Genomic DNA, 25898 nt, shown 5'->3' with positions numbered 1-25898 from the left:
AAAAAAAAAAAAAAAAAAAAAAAAAAAAAATCGCTTCTGTGTGGGCCATTTTCTTAGCATCAGATAGCAAATTGAAGCTTTCATCATTAAGGTTGTGAAATCAGCTTGACAGTGGAAATGAATAAGGATTACTGCTAATATTGGTATTAATTGGAAAGTTACTTCCTTTTTTTTTTTTTTTTTTGTACTGGGGATAGAACTCAGGCCCTTGTGCTTTTGAGGCAGGTGGCAGAACCATTGAGCCAAATCCTGGCCCCGAAAGTTACTTCTTGAAACATTCTGAAAAAGTACATTCAATGAGTGTCTGCACTCACTTTCTCTTACATACACTAACCAGTTGAGATATAAAAATGTTAAATGGCTGTGCATTAAATTTAAATGACGATGAAGAAAGATGAGACTAAGGCACTTGCCCTGACTCAGGGAGAAAAGATTATTGCAGGTCATTGAACCAGAACAGAAGTTTAGAGAAGGTTATCAAGGGAAAGAAAAAGACTTTTTAAAAAATCACAATGACCAAAAAGATCACTAATTGTAAATCTAATTTTAAAATACTTTCACATCGTAACTATTTTGAATATCAACAATGTACCACGGAAATTAAAATCACACAAAAGAAAATCAAATGCACATAATAATAACACAGTCATATTTGGATAGGTCTTTAAAGGTAGCCTTAAACACAATCTTTCTCTCTCCTTCCTTGGATCTCACACAGTAGATTTGCAGTTAGGTATTTGTGCTATCGGATGGGATGCAATCACTGAATGCCCAAGCATGTTCAGGAGCTTGTTCTCTGTCACGTAGTGGCTACACAGAAAGGGAAAATAATGGGACGATTAGGTAGTCAGGCAGGGAAATCTGACTGCCAGGGAGAGATCTTGTGTCGAAATTCTGAACTTCTCTGAGCCTTGGCTTACTCAAGTGCAAAACAAGTACATAAATATTATTTATGTATGCACTTTGCTGTCTAAGGGTCTGTCTTAGTCCATTTTCTGTTGCTGGAACAGAACATCCAAGACTGGTTAATTTATAAAGAAAAACGATTTATCTGGCGTATGTTCCTGGAGGTGGGGAAGTCCAAGGGCATGGCGCCAGAGCATCAGCCGTGTACTGCTGCAGATTAACTGCAGAAAGCAGGACGAGCTGGGGGAAGGAGCGAGAGGACACAGAGGGAGCCAGACATACCATGACCTGCTTTTGCTGTCACCAACCCACTCCCACCAGAACTGTCTGCAGGAACCCCTTTGTGAAGAAGGTAGGACCTCCATGACCCAGACACCTGCCTCCTTTCAGTGTCATTGAACTGAATTAAATTAAATTTCACAAGTTTTGCTTGGGGACAACGACATGCAAGCCGTGGTGAGGTACAGTGAGATAATACACATGGAAAATTTAGCGCAGTGTCTGGGGCAAACTGATGCTTAGTAAGTACCAGTTATGGCGTCATTTTAATCTGGTGCTGCTGTCTGAAGTGATAGTGGTTTAGTAATGCTCTGTGTCGTCCATCTAATTTGTGTTGGCACTTCCTACTCTTCAGTTCATTCTCTTTTCAGAAAATGACAATAATACAGGAACAGAAGAAAACCATATTTTTAACCACAGTATTTTTAAGTGATCTTTCAGAATGGATCAAATATCACTTTGTGTTTAGCAAATTTGGATCATGCAATTATAGGCACAAATAACTGCTCTTTCCTAGCTTTAAAGGTGTATAAGGCTGGTAAATTTTATTTTTATGGGCCATTAAAACATTACTACCTAATTAGGAGGGGTGGCTTCCTTGAGTTGGGTACACTTTAAAGACTCACGAGAAAGGCGGATTATGAAGCTCTGTATAATAGCGCCTCAAACAGCAGCTAAATTTTCATGATATTGAAAAAAAAAATACCGCCTTTCAGGTTTTTGGAAACTCTGCCAAAGAAAATCATCATTTATTTCCCAAATAGCTGACATCAGAAAATACCTCTAAAAGTATATAGTTTATTAAATTCCATAAAAAGAGATCTCCTGATATGCTACTAAAAAAAAAGCATGTCAAATGGTTCTAATGGAGATTTGTCTTATGTGTATATCGTATGGAAGGAAGGGGTAAAAAACACTGTGGAAGATAAAGTGGAGAACACTTTGCAAAGAGCGGTTTAATAATAATATGTGAAATTTTTGCCTAAAGCTGGGCCTAATTCTGAGATTTTAATATATTCATCTTTGTATTAATGAATGCTCACATGTTCAAAAATCTAATCTGTATCTATGACTAGCTATGTTCTTCTTTTTGTATGAAACATAATCTCAGACGATATACCCATCATCAGCATCATCATCGAAGAATTTCTACATTATGCGAAACTGGCTGGAGAGGAGCTGCAATTTCTGAAACTGAGGTATTAAAATACTTCTTTCCAATTCTCCTATTAAGTTTACATAAGCCAGAGATAACCCAAGTGGATTCTATACAAAAATCACATTTCCCTTTACCCTGTGACAAGAAAACATATGTGTTTTGTTTTGTGTTTTCTGTATCGGTAGTGACACTTTCACTACTGTGGTTGTCCAATCCCTAAACCTAACTCTTTCTCTCCCTTGGCTTCTACATCCTATTAACTGGGAGGTCCTGGGAATTCTCCCTCTGCAGGGAGAGCTAATACCTGTGATGCCTTTGAAGTGGGGTTCAAGCGTCATCACCTCTTCCAGAAAGCTCTGTGGAACCACAGAGCCTGGGTGACCGCTCTTCTTCATGTTTCCGTTATTCTTTGGGGCTGCTCCATCTTCATCATTAAAGCTGCTGCATTTTATTGTCATGATTGGCAATAATACCCTCCTAGGGCTGCGGGGCTCAGATTTTTCAGTAGTTGGGATCATCAATACTTAATTAGAAACCAACTAAATCAGGATCTTTGGCATGGTAGGTTATTTTTAAAAGCAGTGTTTCATCCCGAGTTTGGTACCCTGGTACCAAAAAAAAAAAAAAAAAAAAAAAACAGTGTTATGTGCAAATAGTTCACCTGGAGATCTGGTTAAAATGCAGATTTTGATTCAGTAAGATTTGAGGGGAGAACTGAGATTCCGCATGTCCTGCAAGCTCTCATGGATGCTGCTGATGTGAAAGCAACTAAAATTGTCTCCAAATGGCCATGCGTTTTAGGAAAAAAATCACATTCATTTCTGTGCCACCTACATTTATATCTTAAGCTCATAAACTGAGTCAACACAGACTACTTCTTCTATCGTTTTACTCCTACCTGCCGTCACTATTTTAGATGTAGAATTGTTGAGATTTTCTTATAAATCAGAACTCGATTAGTCAGTGTTTCTGGCCTTTTCCACTTTTAGTAGTAACGAGCGCTTCCTTCCAACTCTCTTTTGTCCGTGTTCCTGTATCGATCTCACTGGTGATGTGGAAGGTGGGGAGGAGCGAGACAAGAAGAGGTCTCTCTGCCCTGGCAACTGCTGCGGTTTCACAGCTCGACCTTTCCTACGCATTTGGTTACTGCTACACCCCCAAGACTCCCTCTTTGGGTCTTGTGACCTCCTGTGACCCTCTCTTTCTTTTTCCTTCTAAATTTGAAAGCCCTTTGCTCCCCACTCCCATTTTATCCCACTTTCCATCATAGTCTTTGCTGTCACTCTGACCCCAAAATAATTTGACAAAACTAACACAAATATAAACAAATGCATACAATGAAAAATATTTTTCTTCGGCTTTCAGTACTATTTGCTCAACAGCAGTACTTTTTCTCAGTCAATGCTTCTATTCTTCCACATGCAGATCAGATCAGTCTTCAGCTTTAGGCGACCGTGTTAGGTTCTGATTAATTATTTGGTAGGGTTTGTAGCATGATTTAAGGATCTTTTAGTCTTTGAACACCTTTATTTGGCAATCTAAATACAGTCTCATGGTCTCCAGAGTGTGCATAGCGGCAGTGTAGGGTACAGCGAGAAACTCACCGGGAACTACTGTGTTCTAAAATTTCATGGAACATCCACTAACATGTGACCTTCCTCAGCCCCCAAGTGAATTACTAGCTCAAGGTAATTCACAGTTTCTACAGTAGGTGGCGCTGCATTCCTTTTGATGATGTCATAGTTACAACGCTGTTTCCCACAGTGGCTCTGATAAAGCAACTACAACGCAAAAAATCAGTGTGGAAGACTAAAAAAAGGGGCGGGGGGTATCTGATCTGATTGAGAAGCTGTGCATGTTCAAAGCTCAGTATTCCACTTGTAAATAATTGTACTATTTGAGTAAAATAAAAAATTTTCCTGTCAATTTATGTGTGCTATTTTTTCAAATGATTGCAGTGCTAAGTTGCAAACTGTGAAAAAGAGCTTTGGGAAACTGAGGAAATTTCAGAGCCTCCACTCTCATTTAATCTTAGTTTTTCCTCAGAAGTTTCCTGATGTGGCGCGTCTGGATAATCATATCGGGTGTCTGACGTATTCCAAGTCAGTTAAAGGTAGATCAACTTAGTGCCACAAGTAAGGGACAACCCCTCCTTTGGTTCCCAAATTTATTTTTATTTTGGATATTTTAAATTATAATAAACAATTATCTTCAAAGACAGATTTGGGAAAATGCCGCCTCAACAATTCAAGAATGCCTCTTATACCCATCTCACATTGCACTGTGGGCAGCTATTACTTCAGTTATGGCCCTCGATATTTTTATCCTGCCAATTTCTCTCATGTGTTATAACTTCAAGGAAGGGCAACTCGAGAGGGCAGATGATGATGACAAGGCAGGGAAATTTATCTAACTGCCAATGATTTTCCTAAATCCAATGAGTCTGGGCAAAGCTATGGATGTAAAAGGGCTCTGCCATGATTCTCTACATGTCCTAACCACTGAGGTGTGTTAATTAGCCGATTTCACACCTACGTCGATATAAATCAATATCAAGTCAACACTCCCCTTCCTTGTATGACACATACATTTAATAGAATGCACACAGTGGGCTTTTTCAAGCACTTACCATGTGCCAACCACCAGAGATTGTCTCACTGAAAACACCCATCAGGTAGGCATTGCCGTAGACAATTTCTAGACGCAGAAACTACAGGCTGGAAAGGTTAATAACCTGTCCAGGGGCACATAACTGGCGATTGGTAAGGCAGTGACACATTCTTAAATCTGCTTGGGTCCACAGCGTGCAACTTCTCCCCGTGGCAATTTTACCTCTCATAACTACAATTGTAAAACTGATTTTTGTGCAGTTTTATTTTCTGATGCTTCCTGTACTCTGAAGCTTTTGGACGTTCTTTAAGAATCTGTAATATTGTAATGTAAAATGGCAGCACAATTTGAGAAGAGAAGCAGAAAGAGAAAAAAACAACAACAACAGCAGGGGTCTGGGATCAATCACTTAGAAACAGCACTTTTTAAAACCTTAAACTTAGGGCCGGGGATTTAGCTAAGCGGTTCAGTGGTCTGCCTTGCAGGCACAAGGACCCGAGTTCAATCCCTGGTACCAAAAAGACCCCAAAAACCTTAAATTTCTATAGCAATAGTGCCATTTGGATTTTAAAAAGGGCTTTAAAGATTTTCAGATTTTAAAAAGTAATCACCATCCTATTAGCGCAGTGTTATTCAAGTTTCACAAAGGAAATGAAGTGCAAGTAAGTGAACTATCTCTCTTTGGTAGTCACACAATGTGAGTTTCACAGCAAATACGTTGCTGGATCCTTGGGGCATCTGTGTTGATGTTCACCCCTCCACTGAAGATTTCCTATCCTACTTTATTCCACATTAATAGTTCACTGCACTGGAACTGTGCCTGGTTACCTCAGCTGTAGCTGTGGTTGGCTTTCCTTCATTTATAGTGGTAAATAGTTAAAGAGAACAGTTACACACTGTTACTCAGGGATATTTGATCAAAGATTGAAGTGTGAACATCGGCCCTTGGAATCTGCAAAATTCATATTATTTGCCTGAGATCCTAATATAGGTGTTTTAAAAATCAGAGCTGTGATAATGAAGGCAGACATTTTACTATCTGTTCATTCTGTTTATGTAAAGGATGTGTGACAATAATTTTTCTTACCAATGCCACCTTATGAAATGCAGAATCTGCCCTGGCTTTTCTTTTACACCTTTGCAGAATGCAGATATTTTGCAACAAGAAGCTTGCTGATGACGCAATCTCGGGGAACACTCTCGGTGACAGTTGGACAGAGCTGCCTCTGACTCAGCTCCAGGAATCTGTAAGGGCTATAATAAGCCCTTCCTCCTCACTTTACTTTCTAGAGCCAATAAAATGGTCAGATGCAACTTAGAAATAGTGCCTTTACGTAACCATTTTTCTCTTTTTGTCAATCTTGCTATAATTAAACCATAAGAATTTAAAACACCTGGTTCTTGACAATTACCAGAGATCAGACTTAACAGCAGCAACAACCACCAAATCTAACCCGCAGGGCTGGGTTTTGCCAACAAAGGGCTTTGGTCAGAGAACGGAGGGCGTCATAGGTAGCAGAGCAAAAAAACAGTTAACGTGAATTCAGCCAAGAACTCAAGCTCAGAATGTTTGCTTTCAGAATGAGAAAAAGACACTTTCCTTCCCATACAGCATAACCACTCTATTCCTTTTAAGGCACCCTACTTTATAGAATAGCTGGACCCCATTTTGCAAGCTAAAGTACAAATTAAAGGATTTATGGTAATGCTGTGCCGATGGTTGTGGGTGTTCATTTTCCACCATCGTTTCTTGGTCGCACTGCTAACCTTTCTCAGTTTCTTGCTTCAATCTTCTTCCCAAAACTACTCAAGTGGAAAAAAAAAAAAGTCATACCAAGTAAGCAACAATTTTTACTGTATTGGGAAATAGTTCACATCCTCCCTGTCTACTTATTAGAAGTAACTTCTTCAAGCTTTTAAACCCGGAATGTCAAAGTGCCCAAGGATTCCTACCTTGCCCACGTACTGATAATCCGTTCCCGTGTATTCCTCCAGGAGAAAGAATTGGTTCCACATCCAACTCCTCTTTGAACGGTTCAGCTCGGTTTTGCTGTTTCCTGAGAGCTCCAGGGCCCTTTTCTTTGCTGGGAAACCACTAGTCCTCTTAGATAATGGAGTTGAGAAAGTCGGGTAGGGCTGACCCACCCAAAAGAGCAGCAAGAAGTACCAGGAAGTTCTCATGCTGACGGCACGCAGTCTCTGGTTCACAGTTCCCCTCCTCTTCAAGTGGCTCTGCTCACTGCAGTTTCCAGCTTCATCCCTTCCTCCTTTCTTAATGTTCTCTGCTTGGCTCTCAGAGGATATCTGGAAAGAATAATAACATATCAAGCATTTTTAGAGATGCTTAAAATTCAGTGTTAAAGCAAATAGGCTGGAAAAAGAGGACAGAAATTTGAATAGCAAAACAACAAAAAAGTTGGCTATCAATTTTGAAATGAGGAAAATATTCTTTTAGATATGCTAAGTGGAAGGCATGTGCCGAGTAGGGAGCCACTGTTTTCCTTTTCTATCACTTAAAAAAATCCTATTTTAAGTAATAGATTTGCTATAATAGGTCAACATGCCAGGTTGGATTATTTCACTACTCTTTTACCTCGAAATGTGTGGGCTGAGATCTGGTTAGAAGAAACGAGTTTGTGTTTCTGATTCTATTTGCATACTTATCCTCACTCACAAGTGTAAGGCAAAGGATATCTCAGACAATTTAAATTCCATTGAAAGTGGATAATGCTGAAATCTCGCTGGAATTTGGTGAGCGCTGGGGATGTGCCAGGCATGAGGTAGGGCCGAGCTTACTCTGAAGAATTGGGCTGCGGAACTGTGCTGGGATGGAGCAGGCTGCTGGGTCAAATAAGGCTGGAAAATACTGCGCACCTTCTCTTTGGAATGCAGATCAGCATGCTGGAGTTTCTGAAGTGACAGTTTGCAATGATAGTAATAAACCTCTACTCATTCCAGCGTTCTCTAAAGTTGAGCAGAAAGCTTATCCTCATATGAGACTCCCTCACACTCTAGGGTGGGTCAGTGAACACTCATAGAATTTATATGTAAGTCTATGAGAATTAAATGAGCAATTCTATATAAATTTCTTTAGACAATCCTTGGAATTTCATAGCTGAGTTTCACTTGTATAATAAGCAATCAAGCATCTATGTTAAAATTGTCAAACGATCTCTATGCAATTTTCACAGATGCATGGAACATATCATCTCAGTATCACGGTGAGGACCACTGGCTGCAGATCTTCAGAAAAGTCAGCTATTATACATGTGGGTAATAATTTTCCATGGCAAATATTAATTTCCAAGAACATAACCTACCATTTAAAATATTGTGGAACCAGACAGCTTGGCAAAGATGTCCCAATATGGTTTGCTAGCTTATGCAATTAAAGTCATAAATGCCTTTATATTTTCATTTTTTAAAAAAAAAAACCCTCAACCAATGACTCCTTTATTTTAGCATTTGATGTAGGGAAATATTTTCTTGAATAAAGTCAACAACAACAATTACAAAGAAGTGTTTTAAATATGGAACACAACAGTAATTAAACTAGTGCCTTCACTTTTAGACACACAGATTAACATTTTTTTTTTCTTTTGGTACTGGGGATCGAACTTGGGACCTTGCCGAGGCAGGCAGCAGAACCACTGAGCTAAATCACTGGCCCTAATTAACATGTTTAGGCAATCAGATCAGTAATTTTTTTCTTTATATCAGGATTCCTGTTATTCTGTTGCATGCATGTATATGTGAGCAGGATCTTTGTTTTTTACTCCAGCAATGAGTAACTATAGCCATCTACCACGTGCCTTAGTGAAAGCTTTCTGTTGGAAGATAAGTGAAAGATTTCACTGTATTCAGCATTTTAAAGCCTTTATTCCATTATTATGCATCTTCTTGACAGCAAACTGGGGAGGCTGAAAATTCTACAGGTAAGTAAATTAGCACTGTGACAATTAGTCATACTGGAAAAATGCCAAGCAGCAGTATACTTGTCATCATGTGGCCTTGGTACAGGTGTGGAATGAGTGATGATTAATCAGGTGATGATGCTCCTCTCTGCTTATGATGGTGCACAGAGGGGACTGAAAGGGCATATGGAAAAGAGCCTTCAAAAGACATCGATTCCATTTTAGAAGTAGAGATTACACTGAGGCTGATTCAGTGGAAATTTTTCTTCCTTTCCCATACTCTCCATTATTTGCAAAGACAAATCCTGCAGTGAAGAATTTTACGTCTGCTGCTACACTCCGCGTGTGTTCCATGGCACTGGCAAGAAAGAGGGATGCAGAGAATGGAGGTGTCAGCTGCTTAAAAGGCTGACTCTTAAAGGCTGTTTTTTTTTAAAAAAAATCGATCCCTGTGGGTGTTGTATGCAAACTCTACAAGCTGTTGCCACTTGAATATTAAATATTAGTTCTTTTTAATATCACAGATACCAAAATGTCAAGTATTTCCTTTTTTCTTGGTAATGAGCCTTTAAAGTGATGCAAATATAAGCAGTTTCCAAGTATGTGATAACATGTAGTTTTGCTAAAATCTCATTCTTGTATCCGCCTGACAAGGTGAGGCCTTGATTATAAACTCAGTATATAAAACTGAGTGACTATGGTCCATTCATATTTGATATTAGCTTTTTAGATGGATAGACTTCTCTGTGAGGCTCTACAGTTTAAAAACACTGCTTGCTTGGTGCATGACTATAATCTCAGCTATTTGAAAGACTGAGGCAGAAGGATTGAACGTTTTAGGCCAGCCTGGGCAATTTAGAGAGGTCCTACTTAAAAATAAAAAATAAATTAAATAAAAAGGCTGGTGATGTAACTCAGTGCTCCTTGGTGCCATAACATAGACAAATGTGATTCTGGAAACTGTTAAATGCCTCTTGGTAGTGAGAGCTGGAATCAGATTGCCTCATTTTAAATCCAGGCTCTGCAGCTAGTCTCTATGCACTGGGAAAACCCCTCAATCCCACTCTACCTCAATTTCTCTTTCTGTAAATTCAGACAATTATAGTACCTACCTCCTTAGGGTGTTGTGAGAACTATTGCATGCAATGCACTTAGAATAGTGCCCAGAGCTTAGTAAGGTATTAGTACTAGCAATTATGTTATTACTATTATTAGTGTTACTATTTGTATTGCACATATAAAATCCATCTATAACATACTGGAAAAGTCTGAAGAAGATAGCTGAATTCTCTTATTTAGGCCTATATATATTTTTTTGTTTGTTTGTTTTTCAGAAAGCATCTCCAAGTTAGTCAAAATCCTTTTAAAATTAAAGAACAGAAGCACTTTAAAACAAGAATGAGTTCCTTTGCTAATTGTTTTCCTTTATATGGACTTCAATTCTGTATTTAATAGTAATAGCACAGAAACAGAGAAGCAAAAATGCTCTGTCACCTGCGTGAAGGAGATGAACACAGGTAAAAAAGAAAGCTTCCTGTCAGACTGACACATTCACAGAATCTATGTAACTTTTTCCTTTCTGTTTTATTATGTTGCAATTTAAAAAATCTTCTTTACTTAGACCAAAAAAAAAAAAAAATCAGAACTAGCTTCAATTTTGCCTTTGTATAAATGGTACTGGTAATCATCATGCTGATATGATTCTGTTACATTAGAGAAGAATTTGGTAGAATTAACATGAATGATGTGTCAATTTTATATTTTACTTAATCTGAAAGCATGATGTGGAAAAAAATGAACATACACCAGGAATGATCTCTTTTTTTATTATTGAGTTTATTGGTACTTTTTAAGTATACAGTGCAGTTACATTCATCATTGGGATCTTGTACCTTTACATGACAGGTCTTGGTTCTCATTTTTCCCCCTTGTCCCTGCCCACCTTTGACCCCCTCCACCCTCTCCTATTTACAAAGACTCTGTTTCCATTTTTTCCTTTTCTCATATTTTTTCTTGCTCCTTATTTCCTTTCCCCTACCCTTTCTTCTTCCCCTACACCTTTAGTCCTTTTCTTCCTATTTTACATTGTCAGTTATACAATCTGGATACTATTTACACTTTGGTTTTTCACACCAGAGAAACTATTCAGTATTTACACGTGTCTTATTTATTTCACTTAAGAGTATGGCCTCAATAGGCATCCATTTTCCTATGAATGACTCTAGTTTCTCATTCTTTATGGCTGAGTAGTACTCCATTTTATAGAATAACCACATCTTTATCCAGTCATCAGGAATGATCTTTACTGCAAAACAAAAACAAAACAGGATTCAAGGTGTCAAATGATCATGATTCAAGCGAAGGAAAGTGCTTAGGAAACGCACAACTTTGTGGAGAGCTGTCGATTTTTGATCAGTTAAAATACAAGAGAAGCACATGGTAAATGGTAACTGAATGTGCTGGCTGATTTTATAGATGTCGGAAAGGACAAAGAAGTGAGGCCATAGATAGATACTGAATTTAAAATTGCAGGCACAGTGACTGAATCAGCAAAGAACCAGAAGATTAGGTAATGGGGAGAGGGAGCAAAACAAAGTAGATATGGTACCATTTTGCTCCTCACGCCTCCCTTTCATCCCCTCTTGCATTAAAGAACAAATCAGTCAGAAACACAAACAACTCCATAAAAATTCAAATGGAATTTCCTAATTACCTTTTAATGATAGTTTAGCAAGACATGTCTCTACTTTTCATTTTCTTTTTTTTGGGGGGGTATTTGGCTTTATTAGGGAGAATTTTCTGTTTCTTAAAGACAATCATTTGTAGGCCCCGAAATTTGAAATACAAAAGTGGTTGATCCAGAAAAACTGTTTGGATTTTTACAAAAGCCTCATCTTGGTGATATGTAGAAGGTAATTAGGATGTTCATAGAGAGTGGCATAAGGCCCTTATAATATTGATAATTGCATACTTTGAACATTTATTTGCCCACAGATAAGATGTATCAGTATTTTAGTCTTCGCAAAAGTATTTAGTCAAGTCCAAGTCTTACTCAATGAATGCCATCAACAAGGAGCCTGGGCCTCATTAATATAGGTTTTACCAATTTAGGATATGTGCTAATTAATACAGAGAGGCTGGACTGATGTTTTCCTTTGATTAGCAAAACCTTTTGCCCTAGGTTATTGGAAATGAATTGCATAAAAATATTTCACAGGATATGTAGAATGAGAAGACAAACTACAATGTCTTCAAGTTCTCTAGAGTACTTTGGAATCACCTTTCATTCACAAATAATTAATATGCTAATTAGAAAATTCCTCCATTGATTTAATTGCTTCTTCAGTGACTTATGTGATAACAGTTTCAATGTTTGACTGTATTATCTAGTTTTGAGATACTGATTCCATTGCACTATTTACAAAGAGTAAGTAAATATTAGACATATGTGAAAGCAATATAATTACATTAAAGCTTTTGGATTCAGACGGCATATCATTGTTCTAGCATTCTTGATTAATTCTAATCAGGACAATATTACTGCAGTGCTATCTAGGCTTACAAAATTAAACTAGGCACATTCATTCTTTAAGATGCAGAGCCTTAACTTTGCCACTGGATGCACACTAAGCGTTCAATCATGTTATTAATATACTTTAACCATAGTATAAGAATGTAAAAGAATTTAACCTCAGTTTAAGCATAGTAAAAGAATGTTTTAAAATCTATTATGAAACTCTTCAATGAATGGTGTTGCTTATACATATTGAAGCATAATCCTTTGCATGCTACCCACAGAAAATGTTTCTGAAACTATTTTCTACACTTGAGTCATCCTAACCTACTGAACAACTTACACTGAAGTCATCTTAATTCATAAGCATAAAACTTCTTAGGATATGTTATAGTTTATTTCTAGTTGTCCCTCCAAGGCTTTATAAGTGCACCTCTAGGCAGGGCTTTTGGAATGCACTTGGGTGATGGGGCATTACATCTTACTTGCTGTTAGGAGGTGGGGTCTAGGTGGGTCACTGTGGGTGAGACCCAGAAGAGTATATCTTCCTTTCTGGCTCCTGACTTTCTTCTCTGTTTCCCGGCTGCCATGAGGTAGGTAGCTTTTCCTCCTCCGCACCCCTCTGCTCTGTCATTGCCATCCTGCCCTGAAGGTAGCCAACTATGGACTGAAATTTGAGCCAAAATAAACTCATTAAGTTGTCAGTGTCAGGTATTTTGTCCCAGCAAGGACAAAAGTGACTAAAACAGCATATGTATCATAAATCTCTTTTTAACTTTTGGCACATCTTCTCATGTTATGCAATTAATGAAGTAGAAAACAGCTGGTTACTTACAACTACTTAGCATTTCTCCTGCCATGTTGCATTCTAATCCAGAGCTTGGCATTCTCTAGTCCCAGTCTTGGTGCATCGAGGAGGAGGAGGAGGATGGTGTCTATGACACTACAACTTAGCACGTTAGGGAATCAGAATAGTACATCAAAATGAACTAAGCCAAAGGGAAACATGCCTTCCTATAAGTAAAATCTTTAAAAATATGATGCTACTTATTCTGAGAGAAGAGTTTTACAGCCAATTAGGTTTGCTCAAGATCAATTTTCTGATCACCCCAGAACCTTTGTTTTGAGTAGGTTGCCACCTGCTGTGAATAAAAATATGTCGATAAGACATGGTGGATCTTCTAAAAGTGGTGACATAAGGATAGAACCAATTTTAAATGTTTCGTAGGGGCTTCACATGAAGTCTTCATTTCTAAACCTCCATTTCATTTTTCTGTAAATGTCAAACTCACTGTTGAGTAAAATTGGTTCTGTTTCGTGTGTGTAATGAACTCCACTGAAATGTGTCAAACAGCTCTGGCACTGCTCACCACATAGCATTTCTCTTGTGCCAATGAATCATTACTGCAACAGCCATCAAATGATGCCTGATTTTTTTGTAAATGTTTATATTTGTGGATAATATGCCAATCTGTTTGCAAACTGATGCATTTCCAGATGAAGCCATTTCAACAGTATTACCCTCATTCTAAAATCATATTCCACACATTAGATTAATGAAGATAAAAATCAAATGTGTTACAACGCATAATGGGGTCTTTTGAGGCTCAAGGAATATTTGGTTTGAAATGCTCACAGAGGACAAAACAAACAAATGTCAGTCAGAGAATAAAGACAAAGTTCTTATTCCACATGAAGAGAAAAGTGCAATCATTTGTGATAGGAAGTATCCAAATGTGACTAAGACCAGATCTTGGCATGCACATGTCTAGGCTAGAAACTTGGTCATGTTTAACACTAGGTGACAAATAGGGGACCTCAATTTTCTTTATCTATTAACAGTACCTATGTCCTAGGAAATAAATGAATTCATGTGAGGTCTTAACTATTACTTGAAGATGTCTGCAACTACTTCAACTGCCAGAGAAATTGCCAGCAGAGCTAAGAGACAACCCACAATGTGGAAAAAAATTTTTACCAGCTGTTCCTCAGACAAAGATCTACTATTTAGAATATATAAAGAACTCAAAAAAATCAGACCCCCAAATATAAAGACCCAATTCAAAAATGGGCATCTGTAATGAGCAGACATTTCTCATACAAAGAAATAAAAGCAGCAAATAAGCCTTTGAAAAAATGTTCAACATCACTGATCATTCAAGAGCTGTAGATGAAAACAACATTGAGATTCCATCTGACCCCAGAAAGAATGGCTGCTATTATGAAATCAACCAATAACAAATGCTGGTGGGGCTGTGGGGAGAAAGGGACCCTTCTTCATTGTTGGTGGGAGTGAGGACTTGTGTAAACACTGTAGAAATCAATATGGAGATACCTCAATCAACTAGGATTAGAAGTCCCATTTGACCCAGCTATTCCTCTGCTGGGTATCTTCCCCCCAGAATTAAAAGAATCATACCACAGCAGTATATGCTCACCCATGTTTATAGCAGCAGAGTTTATAATAGCTAAAGTTTGGAAACAACCCAACTAGCCCTCAACTGGAGACTGGATAAAGATGTGGCTTTAAAAAAAAAATTGAGTACTCCTCAGCTATAAAGAACGAGAAACTAGAGATATTTATATCTAAGTAGATGTACATTGAGGTTAAGTGAAATTAATAAGACACACATGTGTAATACCAAATAGTTTCTCTGAAACTAAAAGTGTCAATAAGGCTCAAAATGTATAATTGATATTGTGTGATAGGAAGAAAAGATCTAAAAGAGTAGAGCAAGTGGGAAGAGTAGGGGAAAGGGAAAAAGGGAAAAGAAAAAATATGTGAAAAGGAAAATCATGGAAATAATGTCTTTGTAAACAGGGAAGGGTGGGCTGGGGAATGGGGAAACAATAAGAACCAAGATAAGGCATGTAAAGGTGCAAGATCCCAGTGATGAATGTAATTGTATTGTATATCTAAAGTGTACCGATAAACCTAATTTTTTAAAAAAGGACATTTCAGTAGATGATACACATAGGCCATCCTAGGACTGTATTTTTACCTTTTGTGAACTTTTTTTTTGGCCTTTTACAATTAAGAAATTTAAACCATTTGCTAATCTTTAATCATCAGTGGATCCCCATTTCTGATTTAACTTGAAACTCTAGAAATTCTAGTGACAATTCTATTTCTAGAGTGTGTGGGGGGTCCTACCTCCTGCAGATTTTCTTTTTTATAGGGGCCCCACTCATCATTATTGTGTCCCTGCACTGGGGCCTTGTGTTCTGCTGCTGTCTGTCACCTTGCTTTCACTGTGGTTTTCTTAGATCCACTTGCAATCCTTTCTTTATGCATCTTGCCTGGCTCTTGAAGGTCTCTGAACTCATGAAACCCGTCTTTCCCCAAAAGATTTCCTCAAGCGAACAAAGAAGAGAGAGCATTTTATACTTTTAATTAGCTACTCATGGTATGAATTCCAAGCATTTCTGAAGCAGGCTGTGTGTTTAGGTTACAGAAATGTATGAACGACTTGTGTTCACGTTACTGTCTGCTTATATGTTAGGATTTCTGGCAGCTACATTAATCTTTTTGGACACATAGCCATTTAAGATAATGAAGCTTAAACAAGACTGGGAGATGTCAAAAGCCACTAGCCAATTAGCATGAATGATTTCAAGATTTCAATGAATTTGCTCTTATTTTGAAGCTTAACGAAAAGGCACGCTGAATATATTGGCTGGGAGCTGTGGGCCAACAGGAGACAAGGGATCCTAGTGGGTATGGAGGGGATCAAAACAGATTTAACCTTATTACTAAATTGCAAAAGGAATCACATAATTGGGCTTGCCACTAAGTAACTGCAAACTTGGCACATCATAGATGATTTTTAAAAACTTTGCACTTACATAAAATGTTATGGGCCGAAATGTTTAATTTTGCTGCTATATGTCCAAGTCTTTTGTCAATTACTTGTTTTATCTGTGCTGTCTAACTCACACATAATAATGCTGGTTAACATTTGCTACATTCTGTCCCTGAATTTACATTGTGTTAGGCACCATGCTAAACATACCACCCAAGGTATTTTCATTTAATTCTCATGACAGTCCTGTGAGGTGGATAATATTCTTTCAATTTCTGCATGAGAAATTGAAGCTTAGAAAAGTTGAAAAACTTGTTCAAGGTCATAGAATGAGTATGTAATGACCCTAGACCCTAACTGAGGACCAGGGTGTCCTTACTCTGACCCCACATAAGGGAGTCACAGGCCAGGCTGCTGCCCACAAGACAAGCATCAGGATCACCTCTTCATGATTTCCCTCAAACATATTTTCAGTACAGATGTCCAAGAAGTAAAAATAGTTATCACAAAGCTTGTAGGATATTAAGAACAGCAAGCAAATGTTTGTCCTGTGCCAGGTAATAGAATAAATGTCCTTCATTTGTATAAGTTGTACAGTAATCTTTCAAGATAGAGACCATCTTCTCATCCTTGCTTTAGAGATGAGAAACACAGGCTTAGAGGAGGGACTGGATGCTTTGCTCAAGGGTATACAGCTAGTGAGTGGCAGAACCCCATTAATTAAAGAGGCTCCTTTTTAGCCATAAGATCCACTATCTCATTTGTATTTTGCTCATGGAAACATCATCAAGCTTTTATTTACTTTCATTTCAGGCAAAATTTGAGCAAATTTATCATTAGATTTCTAAATCCCCAGCAAATTGAAGAGATGAGGAAGGAATGCTGGGAGTTGGAGTTTCCACAAGAGTGGGAGGGAGTAACAGGCTGAGCGAGTAGAAAAGGAAGATGGAAGGACTAGAGAGACAATGGAGCAAGTCAGGGAGGGTAATGAAGCCCTGCCATCCTATGCCAGGATCAGGGACCAGCATTAAATAATAACACCGGATGAGCATTTGTGAAGTAAAGGAAGGTGTGGGTGAATGCATGCACACCTCGATGTAAGAATCACTAAGTTTGTGAATTGATGATGGGACTCATGACTGTAAGAATGAACATGAGTATCCATAGCCCTGGAGGATATCCCCATTGCAAATAGAGCACACGGATACACATGCCGGTGACCTTGAGTCATTAAGGAAAGGTCTAAGTTCTCTTAACTGTTTGGCTTGAGAGACACGGATGTGCCAAAGAATAAGAACGGAGAGCTAGGGATTCCCCGCCTCCTCATATGACCTAGGGAAGTTTGTCAATCTCTCTGAGCTTGTGTCTCTCACATACGAAATTTGGGCTCATGTGCTGCTCAGAGATAAAATAGCACAGTGGGCAGAAGCAGGCCGGAGAGAGGTGCAGGCAGGTGTGGCTTGACCCGATGTGTTTCCACGTCTCCTTTTTCAATCAAGAGCGGTAAAGTTTTGATGTCTCAGGGGAGCTGCCTAGTGCATAGCGCTCTTCTTTCTCTTCTAAACTCCAGAGAAATTAAGGAATAAAAAGTATTAGATGCAGACCAAAAATATCGTCTTTATTACTTAAAAAAAGTCCGATTAGAAATGTGATTTAGTGTAAAAGCCAAACGTACTTGCTAAGTAAACCCCAGAATTAGGCAGACTGCCCCCGGGAGTAGGGGTTACACTTTATTCTGCCCTTAAAAAAAGCTGAAGTGGTTTTTCTTTTTGGATTGCAGCTCTGATTGTGCAGTTCAGAGCCGGAGGGAATGATTTTCTACTCCCAGCCCTGGTCAGATCAGGTATAGAACCAGAGAAAGGGTTTGGGAAGGACCTGTTTTAATCCCTACTAATTATGAAAGATGATTAGAGACATCAGTGATCCTGAGAGCCAGTAAATAACTTATTAACTAACAGTTCTTGCATTTGAAACTGCTTTTCAGAGTTGTTTACAGCATCTCTAAAAGGAAAAAAAAATGAATAGTTTAAAGATGGAGGGTTTAAAGTTTCCCTAAAAATATCTTTCACTTTAGGTCAATCAATACATTACAGGCAAAATAAATTCTTTTCCATCTCACTTCACTTTCCCCCACTACATGCACACATATGAGTGCAAAAAGGGATAATGATCTAGGCACTTTTCCTGTGCCTGTTAGCACTGAAAATCTACCATGGCTCTTTTACCCAAAAGGAGAGCAGTATTTATGGAGGTGTAGGGAAGAAATAATCAAAGCTCCACTTGTTGTTTGGATAGCTTGTTCATTCATTGTGTTTTATGTAACACTTTATTTGCAGAGGATTCCTAACTTAAATTAGATGCTTCTCAGAGTATCTTGGTATAATAATTTAGAAGAAATGTAATTTAATAAATAATGCATAACCACTTAAAGGGGCAGAGTGACTTTCAAAGATTTCTTTCTTGATACTAACTAAAGCAGAGGGGGCTTGTAAAAGTGGGGACATCTTAACTAATTTGGTCTAATGTTAACTGACCATCAAATTAAACTTGCACAAGACAGGAAGACAATGTGTTTGAACGGGATGCTGGGTGTTGTATCAGTTTTGATTGCCTTCATTTAAAAACTTTAATTAGAACCTCTGTTTACTTTAGTCAAATTGTGCATAAAATATCACACAAAACATTTTAAAAGAGAATTTTAATTATACCACTAAAGAAATGCCCTTGTTCAATGTTTACTAAACACTTGCCAGAACAAGTTAATTAATACATGTTTAAATAAGTGAAAGAGGAGAGGAAACAACCAAAAAAATCACATTCATCTTTTGTCAAGTTTTGCTGCAGTTGTCAAAGAAGTTCAATTTCTAATTTAACGACTGTTCTGTCACAGTGCACAAGTGTAATTACAAACAATGGGGCACCAGAACACAATGAAGGCCAGAGGAAAGCTCTTTCCTGCTGGAAGTTGTTCCAAATAATTGCTCATTGTTGCTTGCTGTCACGCAGTCATCAAATCAAGCCCTTTTCAATGTCCTTCATCTACTCATCTACTCCATGGCACAATGTGAGAATATTCAGGTACAGTCTTTTAATAGGTCGGTAATGAGGTTTTAAAATTATTTAAAACTACAGAGTTTTTTTTTTTTAATAGAAAAGGTGTATGTGTGGGAAAATGAAAAAAACTGATAATGTAGAGGTTTTTGTCTTAATTGTTTTTCTTTTGACACAGGGTCTCACTATGTGGCCCAGGCTAGCCTAGAACTTGCAGAGATTCTTCTGCTTCAGCCTTCCAAATGCTAGGATGAAAGGTGTGTGCCACCACACTTGGCTTTTGTTCTTATTTTAAGTCACTCACTTTTCTTTTTTTGTTTTAAGTTTATCAGACTCAGAATCTAGTGAAGAAAGATATATGTTATATATGTAAAAAGTTTTATAGGCTAAAGACTACCTTATATAAAGTCCAAATATGAACTACAAACTCAGAAAAAAAAATTTCAAAATCCTTGTAGGGACTTCTGGGAAGATAGTGGAGTGGTGAGCAGCAGAAAGAAGGACGCTCTGAGGTCTGGTGTCCAGGAAGTGGAATAAAGCAACGTGAAGAAGAGAAGAAGGAGGAAGTGGGTCTCAGGACCCAAGGATCTAAAGTGAGAAATGCCCACAAGGAGAGGGAACAGACAGTCTCCAACAAAGAAGAAGGTGGTAACAGGTAGCACCTCCCACCTGAGCCTGGACTTGCTGTGTGCAAAGGGTGGCTTGAACCTGCAGAGGAACCATGACTGCTGATGACCCTAGAGACCTCCAGGGAGAAGCACTAGTGGAGCTGAGCGGTGGACACAGCAGATTGCAGTGGTTGGTGAGTTGTTGGATTTTGGACATCCCCCATGAGAGAGCTATTGGTCAGTAGCCATTTTGAGGAGGGGCCAACTGAGCTCAGAACTCAGAACAGCTGTAGGCAGCTCCATCTGGTGGCTTCCAGTGTCAGTGTCAGAGTTTAAATCAGGAGGTCAGAGAGCTAGTTTGAGCCAGTGTGTAGTACACAAGAGTGTTGCAGGCTCCACAGGTCCAATTCCAGCCTCATAGTCAGAAACCAGCTTGAACTTTAGTGGAACTAAAGTTGTAAGCTTGCTGGAATTATCCGCTACCTTTCTATAAAGCTATAGCTGGCTTGTTGGGATTAATCACCTCAGATTTGTATGCTGCCCACATTGTCCACCAGTGAAAGCAGAGACATGCATTGAAGTAAGCACTTTTTTTTTTTAAATTAAGCTTATTTATACATTTTAAGTATAAAACACAGTTATATTCATCATTGGGATCTTGTACCATTCGTAACTTATCTTGGTTTTAATTCTTCCCTATTCCCCAGCCCTCCCTTCACCCCCTCCACCCTTCCCTGTTTACAAAGACATTGTTTCCATGTTTTTCCTTTTCACATATTTTCTTCTTTTCCCTTTCCCCTACCCCTCCCACTTTCTCTACTCTTTTAGACCTTTTCTTTCTATTACACAATATCAATTATACATTTTGATCCTTATTGACACTTTTAGTTTTTCACACCAGAGAAACTATTTGGTATTATACATGTGTGTCTTATTAATTTCACTTAAAAGTATGGCCTCAATGTGCATCCACTTAAGTATAAATATCTCTAGTTTCTCTATCTTTATGGCTGAGTAGTACTAAATTTTATAAAAAAAAGCCACATCTTCTTTATCCAGTCTCCAATTGATGGCCAATTGGGCTGTTTCCAAATATTAGTTATTATAAACTGTGCTGCTTATAAACGTGGGTGAACATATATTGCTGTGGTGTGATTCTTTTAATTTTGAGGGGAATATACCCAGCAGAGGAATAACTGTGTCAAATGGGATTTGTAATCCTAGTTGATTGAGGTCTCTTCACATTGATTTCTACAGTGTTTACACAAGTCTGCACTCACACCACTTTTTTTTTATTTTCTTCTAATTTCCTTTTTAAAATTACTTACTTTTCTGCTTTTTCTTGTTTGTTCTTATTTCTACACAAGTGTGAACAGTTTCTAGTTTTTTTTTGTTCTTGTTTTGCTCTGTTCTCATTTTTAGTTCTTCCTTCTCTTTCCCTTGTGTCTTCTTCACTAGTTTCCCAAAGTGTGCATGATCTTCCTTTGTCTTCTAGCCTTTCTTCTAATCTTTTTCCCTTCTTCTATTTCTCTATCTCTCACCCACAACTCCTTTTAAAATTTCTCCTCTGAGGGTATTGAGGGCTTATTTACTGCTAACATTTTTCTGATTTGTTTTATATTTTGTAATATAACCACAAATCTATTTCATGCAGTTAAAGGTGGCAAAGGTTTGTAATTTTCTAGGCTGTGCTTGACACTATTGTTATTGCTGATTGTACTATTTTAGCCAAGGTGATATAATTGTTCAAATTAGTTGTTCTTTCTGGTATACCAAAACTGAGATCACCTAAGGGTCATAAAAAATGGTATAGGTCAGTGCCAAAGAACCAAGGTCTAGGCCAAGTAGGCAGCAACTTCTCATCCCCAATAAATTGAAGAGGTAGGATCTTGAGCAGACTCAAAGCCCAAAATCCAGCTATACCTGAAAGATACTTCTGAGAAATAGTCATTTCTTAGTGTCACAAACACTAGCAATAAAGATGCTTGCCATAAGCAATCTGCAAGCATCAACCCAGGAATTAAAGTAAAAAACAAAAGACAAAAAATAGAAAATGAGAAGACACTCAAACAAGATGCAACCCCAGACTTCCAGCTCACCAAAGGCAAACACAGGGAGCAATGAGGTGGAACAATCCAAAAGTCACCCACCCGGACACTCTGAAGTGGTAATAGTGGAAGTAACAAAGCAAATGAAAGGGATTCTAGAAACAGTCAAAACAGAAATAACTTCTCAAATGACTACAAAATGGTAACCATAATGAAAGACATGGTTAGTGACTCTACAGCAGATACAGATAAAAAAAGGGGGGAGTTTAGGAAAATGATGGAAATCATGAACACTCAGCAAAGAAAAGAAATGGAATCCATGAAACATATTCAAGCAGATATCCAGGAGATTAAAAATTCCACTGAAAGTATACTCAGCAGAATGAACCAATGTGAGGACAGAATATCATATATAGAAGGCAGGATTATGGTTACTGATCATGAAAAGAAAGATTTCTTAAAAATAGCAAGGGTCCATGAGAAACCAATCCAATAGCTGCTAGATGATGCAAATAATAACATAAAATTGATCAGTCAATGAAAAAGCAGGAGATAGCACAAATGAAATAAAAAAAAACTTCACAAAAGTAATGGCAGAAAACTTCCCAAACAGGGAAAAATAATTTGTCATACAGAAAATGAGGCATATAGAACTCCAATTAGCCATAATAAAAAAATCTACACCTAGATATATAATAGTGAAGATTACAAAATCCAACATAAGAATAGAATATTTAAAGCTGTTAGAGAAAAGAAACAAATCATCTATGAAGGACAGTCCATCAGAATCACAGCAGATCTCTCAGCACAAACCCTTAAGTGAAACAGAGTTTGGAGTGAAGTATTTCAAGCCCTAAAAGAAAACAACCTCCAACCCAGATTGATGTATCCTGCAGAACTATCTTTCAAAATTGAAAGAGAAACAAGATACTTCCATGGCAGAGAACACCCAAAGAAATTCATGAACACCAACCAGCACTTGGAGTGCCGAAGGAGGACATTTCAGAAAGAGATAATGAAGATCACAACTCCATGAACCCTAGCAGAATAGATCTACCAGGCAAGGCAAAAAATTAAATTCAGGGGAAAAATGGGAGCCAATAACAGGAAAATAACATGACACGGATAAGCCAATATGTATCAGTTACAGCCATCAGTATTAACGTTCTCAATTCACCAATCAAAAGAAATAGATCAGAATTAATCAAGGGGCAATATCCAACAATATGCTGTATCCAAAAAACACATTTATTTAAAAAAATGATATACTGAAAGTCAATGGATGAAAAACAATACCCTACATGACAAGAACCAGGAAGAAAGCAGGGGTAGCTATCCTATTTGCAGAAAAAGTGGATTTTAAGCCAAGATTAATTAAGAGAGACAAAGAAGGTCATTGCATCCTTTAAAAGGGAACAATTGCAGAAGAAGAGATAGCAATCATAAATATATATGCACCAAATACTAGTGCACCCAACTATATAAAACAAATATTAATGGAAATGAAAAAATCAAATAAGAACTAATATAATTGTCATGGGGACCTCAATATCCCACTGTCACAAATGGACAGATCAACTAGATGAAAAAAATCAAAACTGAATTATTACAACTGAACCAAATTTTTGAACAAATGGATCTAATAGATGTCTACAGAGTGTTCCATCCCACAACATCAGAATACATATTTTTCTCAGTTGCAAATGGGATGTTCTGCAAAATAGACCACATACTAGCTCATAGAACATGCTTAAGCAAATGCAAAGGAATTGAAATTATCCCATGAATATTATCTGACCATAGTGCAATGAAATGGAAAATCAATGGCAAAGGAAACCATAAGAAGTTCATAAACATATGGAAATTAAATAACACCCTCTTGAATAAACAATGAGTTGCAAATGAAATTAAAGAAGAAATTAGGCAGTTTCTACAATTAAATGATAATGCCAATAAAATATACTGGAATTTAGGGGACACAATGAGAGCAGTGCTAAAGGGAAATTTATAGGGATCAATATCCATATTAGGAAAACAGAGTAAGCTCAAATGAACAACCTAGTGTTGAACTTCAAGCTTCTAAAAAAAGAAAAGCAAGTCAAACTGAAAGCTCAAACATAGGAGGAAATTATACTTTAGCTTTTAGGCTCCTCCTGACCCCCTTTAGTAATGCAAGACAGATTACTTGAGTTAGTGAGGATTGATATTAGGAAGAAGTTGAGGTTTGCTAAAACCCAGATGAAACTAACCTTTCTGAGGTATTATCATTATTAAGAAAATTATTCTCCCAAAAACTATTACAATTATTTACCTTTTCCTTTTTTTTAAAGCTCAGACTATTTTAAATATCTACTTGCTAAAGAGTTCCATATTTTTTTTCTGCAAATGATTTCAATATTAATAATTTCATTCCAATGTGCTTTTGAGAAAGCAAGTAAGCAAACAAACAAAAACCCTACATCAGTCCTATTGTAGTATGTTCCCACTATTGCTAAAACTGATCACCAAATTTCTCAAATTCATAGATCTGGGTAAAATCTGTTTGGGTATGGGAAGTGACTTCAATTTGTTTGTCCTAAGACTTCACTTCTCTGTTATAAATAAAGTATAATATAATGCCGTAGATTTAATAGGTTCCAACAAGATTCATGTCTAAACAGAATCCCCAGTGAGTGTGATGGTACTGGAAGTGAGTCTCTGGCAGGTGAAGTGATGAGGGTAAAGCCTTCATGAATAGGCAAGTGCCCTAATGAAAGACATATTAGAGAGATCCCTTGCTCCCTTCTGCCATGTGTGGACAAAAAACATAGTCTATAAACTAGGAAACCAGGGCTCACCAGAGAGCAAATCTGCTGGTGCCTTGATCTTGTACTTCTATCCTCCAGACCTCTAAGATATAAATTTTTATGGTTATAAACCACCCACTCTACAGTTATAGCAGCCCAAGCAGACTAAGATACACACTATGTAAAAAATATTTAGCACATTGCTACATAAATAGGAAATAAGTATTATTCAGTATTGCTTTTGATATTGTCTACCTAAAGTTGTGCGAAAATAACACATACTCAGTCTTACTATCTTTGAGCCAGTTAATATGAGTAAAGAGCATTAAGTTAAAAAAAAGGCAGTATATTAACCTGCTTTTCTGTTTCAGAAACACAATACCACAACTTAAAGAAAGAGATGTATCATTTAGCTCATGATTTCAGGGGATTCAGTACAAAATCACCCGGCTCCAAGGCAGAACCATCATGGCAGAAAATTGTGGTGCCTTACTTCATGGTGTCTGGGCAGCAGAACAAGAGTACAGTACCAGAGAGGACGGGGCCAGATATAAACTTGAAAATCATGCTCTATGACCCACCCAGACACATCCACAAGTGTGCTCTAACAATTCCTTGGTCTGCTCCCAAGCCAATCACATTAACACAGTTAAATTTAGCCATCACAGGCAGCCATCTTTTTTTTTTTTTGCTTTTTTGGTTCCAGGGATTAAACTGGGTCCTAGTACTTGCAAGGCAGGAGGCAGAACCACTGAGCTAAATTCCTGGCCCTACATAGGCAGCCTTCTTAAAAGCAAGAGGAAACTAAAAGTTTTCTTCTATGTATTTTTCTTTTCTTTTTTTTTTTTTTTTAAAGAAAACTTTATACCTAGAAAAATGTATGGTTTGGTACTTAAGCATGCCATTGACTTGTTCTTATTTAATTCCGCTCTTAGGGGAAATAGAATTCCCTAATTTACTTTTCCACACAAATAAGAATCTCAAGGGCTAGCATATTTACATATCTACCAATTATGAAATGAGTTTCCCTGAATATAAAAACCAAGCCCAAATACAATGTAGCCCTATAAGCTACTGTAAAACTCAGGTATAGTTCCACTTGGATCATCTAGGATTATTATTTGATTAGCAATTGTTTAATAGACTTTACTGCAGCCCCCACAATATACTAAAAAGCTTTTGTAAATAAACTTTTTTTAATATTATGAAAATACACACAT

At 37.6% G+C, this 25898-nt stretch overlaps 1 protein-coding gene across 1 annotated transcript in view; it reads right to left on the bottom strand.

Moving 5' to 3' along the window:
• Nucleotides 1-25898, bottom strand: part of Cdh6 (cadherin 6) — a 132187-nt gene that overhangs the window by 47425 nt on the left and 58864 nt on the right. The window contains exon 2 of the mRNA XM_010605422.2: nt 6908-7258. Within this exon, the coding sequence (XP_010603724.1) occupies nt 6908-7135 (228 nt within the window). The 5' untranslated portion in view covers nt 7136-7258. The remainder of the gene's footprint in view (nt 1-6907; nt 7259-25898) is intronic.

Source organism: Fukomys damarensis, unplaced genomic scaffold (assembly GCF_012274545.1).
Source record: "Fukomys damarensis isolate Sample0158 unplaced genomic scaffold, DMR_v1.0_HiC HiC_scaffold_1, whole genome shotgun sequence".
Classification (NCBI taxonomy): Eukaryota; Metazoa; Chordata; class Mammalia; order Rodentia; family Bathyergidae; genus Fukomys; species Fukomys damarensis.
This window is presented reverse-complemented; position numbering and strand designations above follow the sequence as displayed.